Raw genomic sequence first — 16124 nt, 5'->3', positions numbered from 1 at the left:
ATCACGTCGGAATTCGTCTTCAAAGAAATTGGAAATATACCAACGAAAGATATTTTTATATTCATATTTTGTATATTTTATTTTATCTTTAGTTTTGGAGCTATGCAAATTAAAAACAAATATTACCAATATAAATGATAAGCAATAAAAAATGTTTTATTTTCCAATAGTTTAATAAACTAAACTGGCAGACCTCATCTTTAGAACTAAGCTTAAAAATGCAATAATGTAATAAATAGTTGGTTGTAATTAAGACGAATACAAAGTGAAATGGAATATTTACAAAAAAAAGTTGTATTTTGTAGAGTATTTAAATGTGCGCATTGCGCGATTGGGTGCTTTTTACTGTCAATTTCTGCTGTGCAAAGTTGTCGGGCAAAGCGAAAAATAAAAATAAAATAATCATTTGCTTGGCGGTTGCACAAATCTTGAACTGCAGCAAAAGCAACTCCAGCTAACAACTCGAAGCGGGGATTTTAATTTAATAAGCAGCAGAAGCGCCAAAACAGCTGCGTTTCCTTGTGTCCTGCGCCTTGTGCAAACTCCTTATTTGCTAGATAGGAGGGTAATAGATAAACTTTCTTAATGATAGCCCAAGACTGAACAGGATTAATATAAAATTCGAATAGTTAAAGTTGAAAATGAAAATGAAGAAAGATATATTAAAGGCTTATTCTATTTATGATGTTATCTTATTAAGTATTTAATATGTTTATCGGACAGCCTTAAATGGCTGACACATGCATATCTCCAGAGCAAACTTAACAAGTTAATAGGCCATGTGCTAGTGTAACTAACCCATGTTTATGTTTTACACTGCCCAACAACTTTTGAGCAGTTCGAGCGCAAAACCCCAAAAAGCAGACCCCACATAATTCTCATACCCCCGCTGCCTGCTCGCCGGCTTGCTTACTTGTCCAGCTTGTCCCCAAAAAAGCTCATTCATACAACATTTAAACTGTAACGGGACACACACCATCACGCACACACGCACACACACACTGGCACACGCATCAACCTTTGGTATTCAACGTAATCGCTTTCAACCACTTCAACGGCCATTTTGTGTGTTTGTTTCTGCTGTGCGTGTGTGTGTGTGTGTGTGTGTGTGTGCGTGTGTATGTGGCCCAATATAAAACCAATGCTGGCAATGTTGTTGTTATTGTTGTTGGTGCTTCTGGCATTTTGGGGGCAGCCATCAGAGAGCCAGACGTACCTTTATCGCTTCAAAGCACAGAAGCCGTGCTGAAGAGTGGAAGATTTATGGCGGATGCTGGAATTTAATGAAATTGCAAAACGAAAATGTAACAAACACAAACATACACACATAGAGACAGAGAAACACAGCAGAAAGCAGAAGCAAGTACACTCAGAAAAATGCTCTAACTCAAATTTAGAAAATCTTGCTAAAATGAACCGCGTCCGGAAAACCAAAAAACTTTTTCTAGTTTAGAGAAATAATTTATAATTTACAAAAAAACATCATTTAAATGATTCTTGAAATGTTTTTTAGAGATTTATACTCAGTATTTGAATGTAAGAATATTGTTTACACTTATACAACACACTAGAATTTTGACGTTTTTCTAAAATTTTTCAAAGAATATACCTGCGAAATTAAAAGCCAAAAAAATACTCTTGGGCAGACAAACAAAATCTCCTGTTGTAATTTAATAATTTAATTAGCAAGAAACAGGCTAATATTCAATTAAACACAAAACTGCCCAAAACTTCGACGTTTTCTCTAAATTATTCATAATTCCCTGTGGTTCATTAACAAGATGATTTCTAAATTTCAAGACCCTCTTTTATGTGAGTGTAGCAGACGAATGCGAGAGAAGAATAAGTGGAGTCTGAGGCAGAGAAGACAGAATACGGAATACAGAATACGACAACATTGGCACGCACAAAATGGCGGCAAAGGACAAACAGCAGCTGCTGCCTGGAATGCACAACAACAACACCAACAACAATAACAACAACAACAACAAGAACAATAGAAGCAGAAGCAGAAGCAGCACCAGTTTCTCATCATCAACCCTTCTCGTTTGTTGTTGTTTTTTACTTTTGTTGACATTTTCAATGCTCGTTTTTCTAATTTGAATTGCTGCTGGAATATATATAAAGGGGCAGCACAGCTTTAAGTTTTTGTCAACGCGGATCAACGTGTAAAAGTGCATTAACAGGCACTTGAAAAGTGCAATCTGGCCGCAATCGGAATGAATACTCGGCCGCGAAATGGCGGCGCGTGATAAAACACGTTTTAATATCAGGGCTCAGGACTCTGGACTCTGGACTCTGGACTCTGGACTCCAACTCCAATTGCAGCTCTGACAACGACAGCGACCTACACAACACCCAATGGATAATGGATATTGACAAAGGCTGCCTGCAGTCTGACGATGCCAGTTGCCAGTTTCCAGTTTGCCAGTTTTGCCAATTGGCAGTCAGCAGGAAGCAGGACACTCGCCAAATGTTGCACACAGCGTTTTACAAACTTTGGTTAACTTTCACCACATGGCTCTGATCTCCCGTTAGAGGAGATAGGCGGGATGTGGTGGAGGGTGGCACACGAAATGCGTTTTTGTTGTAGGCGCCGTTAAAATTCAATGAATTGAAATTGTAAAACGAGTCGCGGGCTGCGCGGATGGAGACGTAAATGGAGAGCGCCTGCTGAGCCTCCGCCGGAGTGTTGACTGGCGTGCAGTTCAAAGCCATATACATATCTGTATACGAGTAAACGAGTGTGTGCGCTGTGTGTGTGTCTGGTTGTGTGTGTCTGGCGACACCGGTAATTACCGCCACGTGACAATGAAAGTTACCAGCAAACACACGCCCTTTTAAAGCTGAATATCTGAATTGGAACATAAATATTGAAACGCCTCCCCCGTGCATCAGCAGCAGGCATATTGAGTGTCAAAAGCCATTGCTCTAAAAGATGTACGGCTGCAGCGCTCAAATAGCACCACGACCAACTCGAGTACAGTTTATGTAAGTCACAATGCACAAAGCAAAGACAACGAGCATGAAAGTCTCCATGAGAATGGCCATGAGATGGAAATGGACATTGAAATGGTGAAGGAGACAAAGAACGAGATGTAGATGGAGGTCATGTCCAGTGCACATGGGCCATCATAGCACAGTGGAGCCAAATATTAAAATGAATATATGCAAATCGTATCACTTTTACTAATTCATATTTTGAGATTAATTTACCATTTGCCAATTTACAATAAACATACTGAGTAAGATACTCAAAATACTATGAAACATTGGTTATTTTGAATATATAATAAAAGACATTTATATAATAAAGCACAATTACAAATTAACTCTACATTAAAAATCAAAACAAAATATAGATAAAAATATATATTTTATCTTTAACTAGTTTAATCGACTATTAGTTGAGCAATCAATTATAAATGTATACTAGCAGCTTAGGGGAAAACGTATAAAATAAATAAATAAAAAAAATAAACACAAAAAAACTTTTAAAAAAACACACACATTTTAATTTACATAGTTAAATTAATATTTGAAGAATAAATATAATTGATTATTACATTAAGTTTATTTTTGTTGAAAATCAGTGCTAAATAGTTCCCACAGAAATTTGATCCTCAAGCAGAGCATATTTCTTAAAAATATAAAATTTATAAATTATCTAAAATGGTTGTATATTTTTTTGATAATACCAGTTAATAAAATAAGCCAATTTTAGAATTGGAATTAAGAAAATAAAAACACTGGTCTCCGATAGACTTAACTATCTATTTTAAAATTCCTTTCTGAACAATAGGCTGATTCTTCAGTTGAGGTTTAATCTCCTCTCCCTCTTTCCCTGGTTATTTTTCTCATTCGATCTCATTCTTTCATTCTCCCAGTCTTAAATATATCTTTATGCAAATCGCTTTATCATGTCTTTCTATACAAATATTGCTCAAATTTATATACATCTTCGATGAAAATTTAATTGGTTTTCTATTAAAAATATGATATCTAATTTATGGTTTGTCTGCTTCTTTGCCATTTTAATGGAACCCATACAGATATAAATATTATGGTATAGAATATAAATATTTAGATGTTGCATTTGCTTGATACTCCCTCAAGCCCACTGTTGGCAACTGTAGATAGGCTGGGCGGACACATCAGTTGAGCTCGTAAATAAATCAATGAGCTGTTTTGTATTGCACCCTGAGCCTTCGAGTCACTGACAGGGACACCGTTTTTTTGCTTCTTCTTGTTTTTATGCTCGTCCTGACCAGCGCATAAATTTGTGCAGCTTGCCTTGGAGACGGACCCCGGATCCCAACTAGAGGTTGGGTTGAGTTTTGTATTCTTTGTCTCGGGCTGCTTCTCGTCACTGCTGACGTATGTTTGGCTTGAGTGGATTTTATTGTGACAGCGTCAGGATTTAGTATAGACAACAACTGGAGCTGGCAGCCAGTAATGAGGCCTCAGACCAACACCACCTCCCCTCCCCCACTCCATCCTACCCCCATCCCACTCACTTCTTTGCGTTGAGGGAATGGCATAGTTTAGTGTCTATGCATACATAGCTTTTGTTTGTTTTATGCACTGTTCTGTAATTAATTTGCACAATTTTAGCGATTTTGGACAAATTTATTGACTGCACTCAAACATTGCGCATACGACGCGTATCCCAAGGGCCTCACAAAGGGACAGCGAGACTGTCAAGCCCGCCAGAACAGGGAACGGAGGGACGGACGGGAGGACAACAAAATCAATGCTAAAATATGCAAATTTTTATTTGCGCGACAATTTCAATTTAACGACAATGAGGACGACGACAGCGCACCGTTTTCTATTAACATTGGGTTACTTTTTTCACCCGTCGCTTTGTTTCGGGTAGCGAATTACTCTCAGCAGTGCCGTTAACACCGCTGTGCAGCCACACCAATCCCCACCTACCCCCCACTACACAAACCCCATTCCTTATATCGAGCGCAGTGCTGTATAACGAACTGGAACAGGCGACGGAGTGTTGTTAGGCTGCGGAACGAGGCGACGCTGTGCGGGGCGGGGCAAATGGTTTTTCGAAAAATGGAAATCTGTAAGCAAAGTTTTGGGCGCTTTTTAAGGCCACAGTTACGCATTGAGCCATTCGGGGGATCATTATGCGTGCGCCCACGTTATGGCGCCTAAAAGTGTCGTTTTTGGTTGAATGGCAGACGGAGACGGTGGTGGAGACGGAGCAGGGGGTGGAGACGGAGGCGGAGGTTGGTGTAAAACGGCATGTTGCCAGGAAGGGTCCTCACTTGGTATATGCAGCGGTTAAGGATTTTCGTGGCAAGCCAATTGGGACACAGATGGTGGACCATGGAAGTGACGCGACTAGTGAAAGTGAAATTTAATTAACGACACATTACTCAGAAGAGTGTAGTGTAACGATTAATAATATTTTAAAATGTATTTTAATTAAAATCGATATAAATCGAACTGAAGGGAACGATCGAACTGAATGAGGTAATTGCGAAAATTCAAATAGTGTGCAAAGAAAAAAAAAAGATGAAAAATTGTCGCTAGTTCCTAAACACAAAATGAATTATGGGGTCAAACACTTTCCCTGTCTACTTAGCAATAATTTAATTATCTGCTGCGATTGGAAATACACTTAGCAGTTCTCAACTGTCCAGTTCGTGCTCGAGCGCAGAATTGTCGGATTAATTGCAATAGCTAAACATAAAATACCATAAATACTTATCATAAACGCAAAATGGCCGAAGAGCAAACACAATGCGCACAACTGAATTATTGGCAAGCTTTTTACAATTTACGTCTATGCCGGAATACGGAATACGCAATACGAACGAGTCGAGTTGTGTTGAGTCGAGTCGAGTTGAGTCGAGTCAGCTTAAGCTGCTTCAAACTCCACTCTTATCCACAAGGAGCAGAAGCAGCATTCCGTCTCCTTGAAGCTGTGGAGCAGTGGAGCAGCAGTGAAACTTGGCCGCTAAGATTTATAGCTCATGCTGCTGGTGGCGGCGAGAAGCGCTGCCAGAAGCGAAACTCATGCGAAAATAACTTTAGCGGAAAAGTGCCGACAAAATACAAGAAAATGCTTAACCAACAAGGCGGTCAGAGTCAGTGGCATAGACACACAAGTTACAGATATTTTTGGGTTCCGTGGGATCCGGGACCCGGCACCCGGGTGTCCTGGGTGTCCTGGCTGCCTTCGTTGCCTTGGGTTCCCTGGGACCCTAGCGCCGAAAATGGCAAACGCTTCGCTGCGCCGAGCCAAAAACTTCATGAATTTAATTACCGAATTTTTTCGCTGTAATTACGAAATTCTTTTGGCCAAAAGTGGAATTTTCATTTCATTTTCATTAAAATATTTTTGCTAGTAAGTGTTTACAAATATGCCAGACAAGCCAAGCCACGCCCCCTAACCCCCATTTGAAATGCTGCCACACCCACAAGCACATTCACATGCTCGCCCATATTTATTGTATGTACTTAGAGGCAACTTGGCCAGCAAACCCTCTTCTATTTATGGCCACATTTACGAGTTACGTTGACGCAATTATTCAGTTATTGGCCCACAAAAGCCACAAAACGTCAAAGAAGTGAGGTCCAACCTGCCACCTTGCAACGGATTTGTGCAGCGTCCTCATCTGCATCTGCATCGTCGTCTTCTTCTTCGGCTTCTGCTTCTGCTTCTGCTGCTGATTGTTGGATGTGCATTATTAACTCGACCACGATAGGCTCATAATGAGGTCAGATTATTACCCCTTGCCCCTTAGCACGAGTGGCATTCTGCATCTGTTTATCGTGGCAAAGCAAGCGGAAATGTATACTACATTTAGTTAACCACATCAGCATTGACTCCATTCCAATTACGTGAGAAAGAGAAACACCAATGGGCAAGGATGCAAGAATTCATGCTTTAATTTTAGCTTAGTTTGTCGAAAGTGGCTATCTACACATCAATCTAGTTTTGTAGTACCAAAAATTTATCAAATTACATAATGTGAGAATTCAAGTTCTTAAATGTACTATCGATCGAATAATTATAAATGTATGTATATCGATATTAATCGATGTTGCTATATTTGCAATTAAATTGCAACGATATTTTAATATTTTAGCTTAAAATTAATATAGAGATGAAAAACTAAATATTTACTTTAAGCGAAAAGATTTAAGGATTATAAGATTTATTCATCTCTTTTTAGTGTAATCCGCTTGAAATAGAAATAAGAAACATATTTAAATCACCTATAATAAATCGGGAACAGAATCCGGTCGATATTAGACGCAACCACCACCTACCGGCTATACTTAGTACTAACTTTTGTAAGCATCCTTCAATAATACCATCTACTGGCCAAATTTTGTACTACGTTATATGAACAGTTTTTGTCGGAAAATACCTACCGGCTGAAAATATATGTATAAGTTATGATAAATATCTTATCTTTGCACCATGCCACCTACTGGCTATATTTATTAAAAACCATAACTCCAATTTTCTTAGTGCCATCTAGCGGTCATATTGTTTTCATCTTTGAGCATTCAAAGCGCAAGTCTGAATATCTTAGTGGCTTAACGAATGATTGACAAAGTTTTATTCATTACAGATTTGCATTACTTATTTTATTTTCATAATTTCTTTCGTAAATGTCGTAATGCTTGACGCTTTAATTTCCCTTAAGGCGGCGCTAAGAAGCCTATATGTCTACATTACTTTTTACTTTTCTGTTAATTAGAAACCTTTCTTCATATTTCAACGCAAGAATTGCATTAGATCTTAATTGAAATATCTCAAATTAAGGCGCCAGCAATAATCGATAAATAAAAACCAAACAAATCAACCTACATCAAATAGTGAGTTATCGATATGTCAGAAAAAACCCACTATTTAACTTGTGACATAATTTCTAAACAAAAATCGGATTGTTTTGTATTAAAACTAAAATGAAACTGCGCTTGCAGCTGGTGAACGGTTGTCTGAGGCAGCAGTGGCGCAACCAGAGCAAGGCAGCCTCCTCCACTGCTGCTGCTGCTCATGCTGCAAACACTCGCTCTGCTGTCACCCAATCCACAACAACAACAAATAAACCAATTCAGGGTCCACGTGAAACTTTTGTGGAGCGCGTCGAACGAGGACCTGGTCTGAGAGATTTCTTCAGCGTAAAGCCAAGGCGAAGACTAAGCAAGGAGGAGGAAGAGGACTCGCAGGCAGTGGACAACAGCATACCATATTTGAGTGCCATAGACTACAATGGGCAGGGAAGGCGGGTGCACTTTGAGGTATATGGCTGCCAGATGAACACAAACGACACGGAGGTGGTGTGGAGCATTCTCCACGAGAATGGCTATCAGCGATGCGAGGATGTTGCCAGTGCCGATGTCGTTATGCTGGTGACGTGCGCCGTGCGCGACGGTGCCGAGCAAAAGATCTGGCATCGCTTGCGGCACCTGCGTGCGTTGAAGGAGCGACGCGGCACCAGGCGACATCCGTTGCAGTTGACGCTGCTGGGCTGCATGGCCGAGCGACTGAAGGAGCGCCTGCTCGAGCAGGAGCAGTGCGTCGATGTGATCGCGGGCCCAGACAGCTACAAGGATCTACCCCGGCTGCTGGCCGTTGCCCGGCACTACGGCAACTCGGCGATCAATGTGCTGCTCTCGCTGGACGAAACCTATGCGGATGTGATGCCCGTGCGCCTCAACTCCGACTCGCCCACAGCCTTCGTGTCCATCATGCGGGGCTGCGACAACATGTGCACCTACTGCATTGTGCCCTTCACACGGGGACGCGAACGTTCCCGTCCCCTCGACTCGATTGTGCGTGAGGTGCGCACACTGCAGCAGCAGGGTGTCAAGGAGGTGACCCTGCTCGGCCAGAATGTCAACTCGTACAGGGACAGAAGTGGCGAGAACAACCAAGCCACAACCGATGGCAACATGGCATCCGGATTCAGCACAGTGTACAAACCGAAAACGGGCGGATTACCATTCGCGGTGTTGCTGCAAAGTGTGGCGGAGGCTGTGCCGGAGATGCGTATACGGTTCACATCGCCGCATCCCAAAGACTTCTCCGACGAGGTGTTGCGCGTGATACGCGACTATCCCAATGTCTGCAAGCAGCTGCATCTGCCCGCCCAGTCGGGCAACACAGCAGTCCTCGCCCGCATGCGACGTGGCTACACTCGCGATGCCTACTTGCAGCTGGTGACGCACATCCGTCAGATGCTGCCCGAGGTGGGCCTTTCGAGTGACTTCATTTGCGGCTTCTGTGGCGAAACGGAGGCCGAGTTCGAGGATACTGTGACGCTCATCGAGAGCGTGCGTTATAATGTCGCCTTCCTGTTCGCCTACAGCATGCGCGAGAAGACCACCGCCCACAGACGCTATGTGGACGATGTGCCAACCGCAGTGAAGACTGCTCGACTGCAGCGCATGGTACAGGCTTTCCGGGCTGGTGCCACACATTTGCACAAACGTTTCGAGGGACAGCAGCAGCTCATCTTAATCGAGGGCAAAAGCAAACGATCCGATAGCCACTGGTTCGGACGCAATGATGCTAACATTAAGGTAATTGTGCCTGCCGCCTCCATACCCACCACAGCAGATGCAGGCGAGAGCAGTAGGAGGAACATTGGCGTGGGAGATTTCGTGGTTGCACGCATCGTGGAGTCCAATTCGCAGGTGCTGAAGGGTATACCGCTGCACATGAGCAGCATTAGTGATTACAGAACAAGTTGAATTGAATGTGGACACAATAAAGGCTGGAGGCTAGGTTTAATCAAACTTAAATTTAGGACCCATCACGTTTCCATGGGTAGATCCGTGCTGCTGCTGTCGTTCTCCGCACTCCTGCCATGATATTTGGCCAGATTACTGCGATAGAAGTCAAAGATTTGGGCACTCGCTGCTCGGCAGATGCATTCGATGTCATTGAACTGGGCGATCTTGAAGGCGCCCTTTGTTTGCACCAGAAGCAGATTGCCATCCACCGAGTCGAAGGCGAACGTAAAGCTGGCCTGCTGACGCAACGTCTCGTTCAGCTCCGGATCGAGCACAAATTCACCCTGCTCATTGATGATGCAGTGCACAGCGGCAAAACTATACTTTAGGGGCAGGCCACCGATGAGCAAGGCCAGGCAGGCTGAATTCAAGGCGCACGCGTCTGTCTGCAAAGCAATTCGTTTAGTTGGCAATTCAATGCATTTAAATTTCAAGTCTTACGCTTCCACGATCCTCAAGCTCCTGCACCTGCAGCGACATTTTTGATCGAGGATAGGCTTCACTGAGGAGCGCTAGTTCGAGGACATCTCGTATGGCTGCTTCGCGAATGCGCTCCTTTACCTGTGGCAAGCCGGCTTTGGGACGGTAGTTGCACTCCAAGTAGCTACCTTCGATGCTCAAGTTCTGGGTCTTCACCTCAATCGGGCCCAGCACGGCGGCAATCACAACTGTGGCGCCTGTAAAATGAGCACAATTTTAGCCGGCATTTCAAAACATGAGGAAACTCAGTACAAACCCTGGCTGTACATCACGGAACCATCGCTGCGGGAGAGTGGATTGAATTTGCATTGCATTTCGCGTAATTTGTCTTTGGCTGCATTTGTCGCTGCTTTTTTACTCATCTTTTAATTAAATTGATCAATCCAACAAAAAAAAACAACGTGCGAATGCTAACAAAAACCGAATTAGAGATGAGCGCTTTGTAGCCAACAGTTACTCATTACACATAAGCTATCGTACAAAATATCGAATCAACAGGTGGAGCCGATACGCTGATTATACATTGTAAATATCTTATTATAAATGATATGTAATTAAGCATGCAAGTAAATATGAGCTAAATACTACGAAATTATTTGGCTGTGTGTTGCAAGGAAAATAATACAATTTTCGATGTTAGTTGTATTTTGCTAGCAAATGTTTTGAGCTGCGTACCTATTTGTTTCGAGTACAAGTGTTTAGCATCGGCGACTCGTAACTGAAAAATACGCACACTACGGTAAATGACACCAAAAACTTGTTCATTCCACAAAGCAAACGCCCGCAGTTCAGGTTAAATTCTCAGTGAATACGAAAGCTTAACTATGTCTGGTAAGCGCAACTTGTTGCATTAAGCTCAATCTGTCTCTTGCATAATTACCGTAAGGAACAAAACCTTCAATTACAGGCGAAAATCCATTTGCACAGTTCGAGAAATCCTTCACCAAGGATGGCACGGTGTACAAATACTTCGATTTGGCTGCCATTAGCAGCAAATATGGTAAGTAATATTCAGCTAAGCTGACGTGTTAATGTGTCGATATCAAAAAATAGGCTGAGTTTTTTTTTAAAACACACCTGGTTAATACAAAGTGCGATGACTTGAAGTTTGAACCCGCTTTCCTCCAGCGGCGACCGCTGTAATTTGCAAGTCCAAACAGTGTCAGTGGACAGGTGAATAAATAAAATACTTAACTATATATGTCGGCATTGTTCGCAGCCTCTGCTTTCTAAAACGCGCCTTGCGCTTACCGGAAAGCGAAAGTCATAATCATGATGACACCGGGCGCGATTTGATTAGGTCCGACTTTTATTATACAATATAGTAATACTATATTATATTGCTAGATTGTGCGCCAATCAAGCTGTTTCAGCCGCTTATCAGCATGTACACGACACACACTCAAGTTGAGCTGATATCGGATGATTTCGTAGTCTGATGTTTCCGACACGCGACTGCCGAAATAGTTGTGATTTTTGTCGCTTGTGTCTCACCTCCGGTTACCCAATCACAAAGGTCAACTGCTGCTGCTGCTGCTGCGGTTGTTGTTGCTGCTGCTGCAGACATTCAACGTCAACGCAAAACTCACTCTCAACTTAACGAGTGATAAGAAATCGCTATCTGTTACTGTTCTATCAGCAATCTTTTTTATTTGAAAGATAAATAAATTTAAACGCATTCGCTTACAGCCCAACTGCCCTACTCGATTCGAGTGCTGTTCGAGTCTGGTGTGCGCAACTGCGACAACTTTCATATTCTGGAGAAGGATGTTGAGAGCATTCTGGGCTGGACACCAGACCTGAAGCAGGGCACCAATGATGTGGAGGTCTCGTTCAAGCCAGCGCGTGTCATTCTGCAGGTGCGTTGATTGCGGTCACCTGCAAATATATAAATATCATTCTATATCGGATTGCAATATCCTTAGGACTTCACTGGAGTTCCGGCAGTTGTGGATTTTGCTGCCATGCGCGATGCTGTCTTAGATTTGGGCGGCAATCCCGAAAAAATCAATCCCATTGTGCCCGCTGACTTGGTCATCGATCACTCTGTGCAGGTGGATTTTGCTCGCGTCCCAGATGCCTTGACCAAGAACCAAAACCTGGAATTTGAGCGCAACAAGGAGCGTTTCACCTTCCTGAAGGTGAATTTTGCATTACATAAACCCAAAACCAGCTTGTTTTATAATCTGAATCTACTTTCAGTGGGGCGCCCGGGCTTTTAACAACATGCTGATTGTGCCGCCCGGCTCGGGCATTGTGCATCAAGTGAACTTGGAGTACCTGGCACGTGTGGTCTTCGAAAACAATGCTGCCGATGGCAGCAAGATTCTGTATCCCGACAGCGTTGTCGGCACCGATTCGCACACCACCATGATTAACGGCCTAGGCGTGCTCGGCTGGGGTGTGGGCGGCATTGAGGCGGAGGCTGTGATGTTGGGCCAATCCATCTCTATGCTGCTGCCCGAGGTCATCGGCTATAAGCTCGAGGGCAAACTGAGTCCCCTGGCCACCTCCACGGATCTGGTCCTGACCATTACCAAACACTTGCGTCAATTGGGTGTTGTCGGCAAATTCGTGGAGTTCTATGGACCCGGCGTGGCAGAGCTCAGCATTGCCGATCGTGCGACCATCAGTAACATGTGTCCGGAGTACGGAGCCACCGTTGGCTACTTCCCCATAGATGAGAATACGCTGGGCTACATGATGAAAACAAGTGCGTACGCGACGACAATGCATAAAAAGTTGGACTCATTGAATTTGTATATTATGTTGTAGATCGCTCCGAGAAGAAGGTTGACATTATTCGCGAATATCTGCAGGCAACCCAGCAATTGCGCAATTACGCCGACGCGGCACAAGATCCAAAGTTCACTCAGGTTAGCAGCTAACAAGCTGAAAATTCAATTATTGCGCACATTCACACAAGAGCTTACGTTGCAGAGCATCAGTCTGGATCTGGCGACGGTAGTTACCTCTGTGTCGGGTCCCAAACGGCCGCATGATCGCGTCTCCGTTTCGAACATGCCCGAAGACTTCAAGTCGTGCCTGTCCAGTCCGGTAAGTTGAACTAATTTCGCTCTTATGAGATAAACAAAGCCCAGTGATGCTTGGACATCTGACAAAACTGAACTTGGTGTATCCCATAAATTGAAATCCGAAATCACAAACAGAGCCGAACTAAACTGAACGAGATGCCACGACGAACCGGCTGGGTGAGGAGTTAGGGTTTGTTGCTTACAAAAGAGCTATCTAAAAGAAACAGCAACTGTGATATGTAAGAGAGTTTCAAATGTAAAATCACGGCTACTATTTCCTTAGATAACTCGATATAAATGTAAATCATTGTCATCATCGATGCACTCGGTTCTTTTGCTCACAGCACAAATAGCAATTGCATTGATGTGTTGGCTTAATGCAGTTAATTGTGAAATGCCTAGCAAGACACCACCACGTAACACTCTGAACTGAAACCTGGTTCTTGGCCAGCTAGCTCTTATAAGCAGCGTTGCGTTCAACGGCCGCTGCCAGCGCATCAAGTTACCACCAAAGTCGACAGCAGCAGTTGGTTGGCTGATCGCATTTTGGTTATTACCAAAATTCGCTGAGAATGCGCTTTGGCTTTTCTGGCACGCTCGATATTTTTATGCCGAATTTCTAAAATTGTGAAGTGCTATTTTGATATTATTGCACTTCGTTGGACTTTAACGGGCTCTGAACCCGGGCCTGGCCTGCCCTGCCCTGGCTTGGACTGGCCTGGCCTGGCTTTGCATTTACAGATGGGGCCTCACGCGGCCGTTTCCGCAAGCAAACTGACCTACAAATACTAGTTCATTTACAGCGGGGTCATTGAACGCCCTGACAACCGAGCTGGCTTCCTAAATACACACAGTTCAATAATTAACAATACTCAATAATTTATATTGTTGGCACTTTTTTTTAGGTCGGCTTCAAGGGTTTTGCTATTGAGCCAGAGGCCCTGGCGGCTACCGGTGAGTTCCAGTGGGACGATGGCAAAACCTACAAGCTTCAACACGGCTCTGTGGTCATTGCGGCCATAACATCTTGCACAAACACCTCGAATCCCTCGGTCATGTTGGGTGCGGGTCTGCTGGCCAAGAATGCTGTCGAGAAGGGTCTCAACATTCTGCCCTATATCAAGACGTCACTCTCACCTGGATCTGGTGTGGTCACCTACTATTTGAAGGAGTCGGGCGTTATTCCCTATTTGGAGCAGCTTGGATTCAACATTGTCGGCTACGGTTGCATGACCTGCATTGGAAATTCGGGCCCACTGGAGGAGAACGTGGTGAACACCATTGAGAAGAATGGCTTGGTTTGTGCCGGCGTCTTATCGGGTAATCGCAACTTCGAGGGTCGTATTCACCCCAACACCCGCGCCAACTATCTGGCCAGCCCCTTGCTTGTTATTGCGTATGCGATTGCGGGTCGCGTTGATATTGACTTCGAGAAGGAGCCACTGGGCGTGGATGGTAATGGCAAGAACGTCTTCCTTAGGGATATCTGGCCAACGCGTGCCGAAATTCAAGAGGTGGAGAATAAGCACGTCATTCCCGCCATGTTCCAAGAGGTCTACAGTAAGTAATCGATTTAGTTAGTGTCCTAGACTAAAATTAATTCCCAATATCTGCCTATAGGTAAGATCGAATTGGGCTCAGAGGATTGGCAGACTCTGCAGGTGTCGGATGGCAAACTTTATCCGTGGAGCGCCGACTCCACCTACATCAAGCGTCCACCCTTCTTTGAGGGCATGACTCGAGAGCTGCCTCAGCTGAAGAGCATTCAAAACGCGCGCTGTCTGCTCTTCTTGGGTGATTCTGTGACCACAGATCACATCTCACCCGCTGGTTCTATAGCCAGAAACTCGCCGGCGGCACGCTTCCTCTCCGGTCGCAATTTGACTCCCCGGGACTTTAACTCGTATGGCTCGCGTCGTGGTAATGACGCCATCATGGCACGTGGCACATTCGCCAACATTCGTTTGGTGAACAAGCTGATAACAAAGACAGGGCCACGCACTCTGCACGTACCCAGCCAGGAAGAATTGGACATTTTTGATGCTGCTGAGCGCTATCGGGAGGAAGGCACTCCGCTGGTTCTGGTCGTTGGAAAGGATTACGGCAGCGGTAGTTCTCGCGATTGGGCCGCCAAGGGTCCCTTCCTGTTGGGTGTGAAAGCAGTCATTGCGGAATCATATGAGCGCATTCATCGCTCGAACTTGGTCGGCATGGGCATCATTCCCCTGCAGTTCTTACCGGGTCAGAACGCTGAGACTCTCAACCTGAACGGTCGGGAGGCCTACAACATTGCTTTGCCCCAAAGCGGCCTGAAGCCAGGACAGATAATTAAAGTTGAAGTATGTTATAGTCTTGATTTAGTCATTTGTCACATTAACTTAATTAAATTTACATTCGATTCCAGGCTGATGGCAATGTTTTTGAGACCACGCTGCGTTTCGACACCGAAGTGGATATCACCTATTACCAGAACGGCGGCATCCTGAATTACATGATTCGCAAAATACTCTCCTAAATTGTCCCTTTTTTTAATTGCATATATTCCACTTGCATTTCAAATACTGTACATCGTAGTGTCCTAAGTTTTTAATGTGTGCTGGTGCTTTCCTGAACAATGGTCAAACCAATAAAATTAAGCCTTCATTTCGTTAGCCGCATTTCCAAATTGCCTTTAAATAAGAGTGCGCTTCACAGTGCAAATACAATTTAATACAAATAGAAATAATACGAACCCCCCACGCAACACAGCAACTACATTAAATGGGATTGCGGATTTTTTCTTATCAGTGAATTAGTCACTGCAATTAAACAATATATTACGTAAATTAATGG

General features: G+C 43.8%; 3 protein-coding genes across 3 annotated transcripts; 2 read left to right on the top strand and 1 right to left on the bottom strand.

Moving 5' to 3' along the window:
- The first annotated feature begins 7913 nt into the window (after positions 1-7913).
- On the top strand, positions 7914-9786 carry LOC6563793 (CDK5RAP1-like protein). The gene has a single exon (XM_032737389.1). The coding sequence runs from the start codon at positions 7945-7947 to the stop codon at positions 9733-9735; it is 1791 nt and encodes a 596-aa protein (XP_032593280.1). The 5' UTR covers positions 7914-7944; the 3' UTR covers positions 9736-9786.
- Positions 9737-10685, bottom strand: LOC6563020 (exosome complex component RRP46). The gene is made up of 3 exons (XM_001989983.3): positions 10514-10685; positions 10219-10454; positions 9737-10163 (listed from the first exon to the last, which is right to left on the bottom strand). The coding sequence occupies exons 1-3, from the start codon at positions 10617-10619 to the stop codon at positions 9798-9800; spliced, it is 708 nt and encodes a 235-aa protein (XP_001990019.1). The 5' UTR covers positions 10620-10685; the 3' UTR covers positions 9737-9797.
- Positions 10686-10991: 306 nt separating this feature from the next.
- Positions 10992-15949, top strand: LOC6563021 (cytoplasmic aconitate hydratase). The gene is made up of 10 exons (XM_001989984.2): positions 10992-11088; positions 11165-11257; positions 11947-12116; positions 12183-12398; positions 12460-12970; positions 13033-13133; positions 13198-13314; positions 14198-14852; positions 14913-15631; positions 15697-15949. Exons 1-10 carry the CDS (start codon positions 11082-11084, stop codon positions 15805-15807), a joined length of 2700 nt encoding a protein of 899 aa, XP_001990020.1. The 5' UTR covers positions 10992-11081; the 3' UTR covers positions 15808-15949.
- Positions 15950-16124: the final 175 nt, after the last annotated feature.

This window comes from Drosophila grimshawi, unplaced genomic scaffold, assembly GCF_018153295.1.
Source record: "Drosophila grimshawi isolate 15287-2541.00 unplaced genomic scaffold, ASM1815329v1 contig_311, whole genome shotgun sequence".
NCBI lineage: Eukaryota > Metazoa > Arthropoda > Insecta > Diptera > Drosophilidae > Drosophila > Drosophila grimshawi.
The sequence above is the reverse complement of the archived record's forward strand: the minus strand, read 5'-3'. Positions and strand labels throughout refer to the sequence as shown.